We start from the raw sequence: 3104 nt of genomic DNA, 5'->3' as shown, positions 1-3104 counted from the left end.
ATCACGTGACGAGGGCGCTTGGGGGGGGACACACACAGAACCGACACGAGGCGGGGCCAGACCGGCACCGAGAGAGAGGGGCGCCTCTCCCTCGTCACGTGGTGAGCGCGCAAGGCGGCTTCGGTCGGCCGCCATGTTTTGCGGCCTCAGGCCGCGCCAGGCCGGGGATGGCGGCGGCCGGTAGCAACTGGCTCTCCGGGGTGAACGTGGTGCTGGTGATGGCCTACGGCAGCCTGGTGAGCGCGCACCGGCACCGGGGGACCCCGGCCGTGCGGTCCTTGCGGCCGGGTGTCCGCGGGGACGGCTCTGTGGGGCTGGGCCCGGGGGCTCCGTGCGGCGGGAAGAGGACGTGAGGAGGAGCTTCTGTGGGGGCGTCTGTGGGGCTGAACCAGGACCCTTGGTTTTGGGGGGGCGGTGGCACCTTGTGGTTGTTGGTGCGGGAGTGTCGGTGGGGCTGAGGTGCAGGCTGACCCCCCCCGTCCCGCTGCTCCAGGTCTTTGTGCTGCTCTTTATCTTCGTGAAGCGTCAGATCATGCGCTTCGCCATGAAGTCCCGGCGCGGCCCCCACGTGCCGGTGGGGCAGCACGCGCCCAAGGTGGGTGCCCTCCCTCCCCTGCCTGCCCCCACGCTTTGGGCTCACACACACAAAAGTGCCTGCTCTGTAACGTGGTGGTTGGGCTTTCCCCCCCTTCACTGGGCAGGATTTAAAGGAAGAAATCGACATCCGACTGTCGCGGGTGCAGGACATCAAGTACGAGCCTCGGCTCCTGGCTGAGGATGATGGCAGGCTCCTTCAGCTGGAGACACAAGGTACATGTGGCTGTGCTTCAGTCAAATACCACCAGAGACACTGTCCTCCTGCAGCAACTCATTGCCCTGGGGCCAAGTTGCGATTCTGGCCTCTTGTTGGCTGTCCCAGGGCAAAGCTTGTGAGGCAACACGAGGTGGTGTCTGCACTCTGCTCCTCTCTGCTTTCCCCACCTCCCTCCCACGTTCTGCAGAGCTCTCAGGTTGGGTTTTCTCTTTGCCAGGCTGCTATAACTACCTGTACAGGATGAAGGCACTGGATGCGATCAGAACATCTGGTAAGTGAGCTCAGGGCAGGAGGCAGAGGGGAAGGAAAGGTGGAGAGAGACCTTGTGTGGAGGAAATAGGAGGCCAGCGCCTCGTGATCGTGCTCAAGGTCCTTGTTTGGGAATAGCATTCGCTTATCCCATCTGGGGCTGGTACTCTGAGGGTGGTTCTGCTTCTGAGGTGTACGGAGGCCGCAGATGTGGTGGAAGGTTTAATCAGCTCCAAGGCCTGATGTCTGCGAGTGACCAGAAGAGTTTGTACCTGCACTGCAGCTGCTTGTGGGGTGCCTTTTCCTTCCCCAGAGATCCCGTTTCACGCAGAGGGCCGGTACCCCAAGTCCTTAATAGGGAAGAACTTCTGTGCCTACCTGCTGGAACTGCGGAACTCCAGCACCTCCTTCAAAGGCATCCGCAAAGCCTTGATTGACACCTTGCTGGATGGGTACGACAGCGCCCGCTACGGCACTGGGGTGAGTGCTGGCGCTGCAACGCCTGGTCTGGGCTCTGCTGCAGCCGCTGCTGCTTCTGACATGGTCCTTTCTGCTTGTGTCCAGGTCTTTGGGAAACCAGAATATCTCAAGTACCAGGATGCTCTGAATGAGCTGGCAAACATGTAAGTGTTGGTGTCTCTGCCCGTGGCAGGGGCTTGGAACTGAATGATCTTAAGGTCCTTTCCAACCCTAACTGTTTTCTAAGTGTCCCTGACCAGGGGAGTAGCTGGGTGGTGGCTTCATGGGCCCCAGCAGCCCATCGCTGAGGTGTGAGCAGAGACACTCCTAGGGCAGCACCCAGCCTCTGTCTATCCTTCCAAGTATACTTATTCCTTGCAGTCCATATGGTGGTGTGGTTTTGGATTTGCTGCTAGTTCCAGTCCATGGTCCTGCTTGTGCTTTGAGCCTCTCCTCTCCCTGCAGGACCAAGGCCCGGGCAGGCAGCAGCCAGCGGCAGCACCAGTCAGCAGCGAAGGACCTTACCCTCTCCCCTGAAGTCTCCAACCCTGCCACCATCCAGGTCACCTACCTGCCTTCCAACCAGAAGAGCAAACGTGCCAAACACTTCCTGGAGCTGAAGAGCTTCAAGGACAACTACAACACACTGGAGAGCACCCTGTGAGCCAAGGCAGAGCTGGTCGTGCTCCAGGGCCCTGCCACAAGCAGAGCCTCTTGTGAGGTGCAGGCGGGTCCTGAGCAGGTTTTGGCTGCAGTTTGCTGTGCAGGCAGCATGGGGAGGAAGCGGCTGCGCTCTCGGGTCTCCCTCTTGCACCGTGTTGGAGGTGATCACTCAGTGGAGGCTCTTGATGCAGCTCGGCCCTCACCTGGAGCCAGTTTCAAAGCAGCCCCTGATCCTGGAGGGGATCGGCCCGTGCAGCCTCCTCTGCAGGCGTGGGACATGGGCTTGAGGCTTTGAGTCCAGCAACGGCTTGGAGCCCTGTCTCTGTGAATAAACTGATTAGCTTTAGCTTGTTTCTAAGAGACATCAGGCCCAGCCAGCGCTCTTCTCCACCTCTCCTCCTCCCCCTGATGGCTGGAGGGAGCTGCTGCTGTCTGTCCGTCCTGGCTGTGGGTCTCAGGCTCTGGAGCTGCTCCTCTGCTCTTTCCGAAGGGTGAATGCTCTTTTCTCTGTGGCCCCGTGATTGCTCTCAGCTGGGTGTGCCTGGGCTGTGCACCAGGGTCACTGGACAGAGTGTACATAGCTTGGTGGCCAGTTCTCAGCCCCTGTGGCTGTGTTTTCTACTCTGTTCTCCTGCAACTGGGCATTTGGGGACGTGTTGAGCAGACAAATACCAGCTTCCAACGTCCTGCCTGTCCTGCCAAGGGGGGTTTCCTCCTGTTCTCACCAGCGCCTCGTGTGCCAGCGGCTGCTGAGCCCTTGGGGGTGAAAGCTCGCGGCCCCCACCTCGATGTCTGTGTTCTGCCAGGCTGCCAGCAGCACCCACTGCTCCCCAGTCCAGTCATCACAGCGTGGGGGGACCCTGCCCCTCACTGGGCCTCTGCACTCTTTTTAATGGCTGTTTAATAAAATGACAGTTAA

At 60.0% G+C, this 3104-nt stretch overlaps 1 protein-coding gene across 4 annotated transcripts; it reads left to right on the top strand.

Annotated features, from left to right (window-relative positions):
- Positions 1-20: 20 nt before the first annotated feature.
- LOC308230502 (protein C1orf43) lies at positions 21-3103 on the top strand. Of its 4 annotated transcripts, none has more exons than XM_080635214.1 (7): positions 21-236; positions 494-595; positions 702-810; positions 1032-1085; positions 1377-1543; positions 1628-1686; positions 1988-3103. In XM_080635214.1, exons 1-7 carry the CDS (start codon positions 168-170, stop codon positions 2184-2186), a joined length of 759 nt encoding a protein of 252 aa, XP_080491340.1. In that variant the 5' UTR covers positions 21-167; the 3' UTR covers positions 2187-3103. The 4 variants fall into 4 exon arrangements, with proteins under 4 accessions (XP_080491340.1, XP_080491339.1, XP_080491341.1 ...); XM_080635213.1 differs by having other exon boundaries at positions 1347-1543; XM_080635215.1 differs by lacking the exon at positions 494-595 and having other exon boundaries at positions 1347-1543.
- The last annotated feature ends 1 nt before the right edge of the window (position 3104 follows it).

The sequence above is a fragment of the Psittacula echo genome (assembly GCF_963264785.1).
Source record: "Psittacula echo genome assembly, chromosome: 26".
Classification (NCBI taxonomy): domain Eukaryota; kingdom Metazoa; phylum Chordata; class Aves; order Psittaciformes; family Psittacidae; genus Psittacula; species Psittacula echo.
This window is presented reverse-complemented; position numbering and strand designations above follow the sequence as displayed.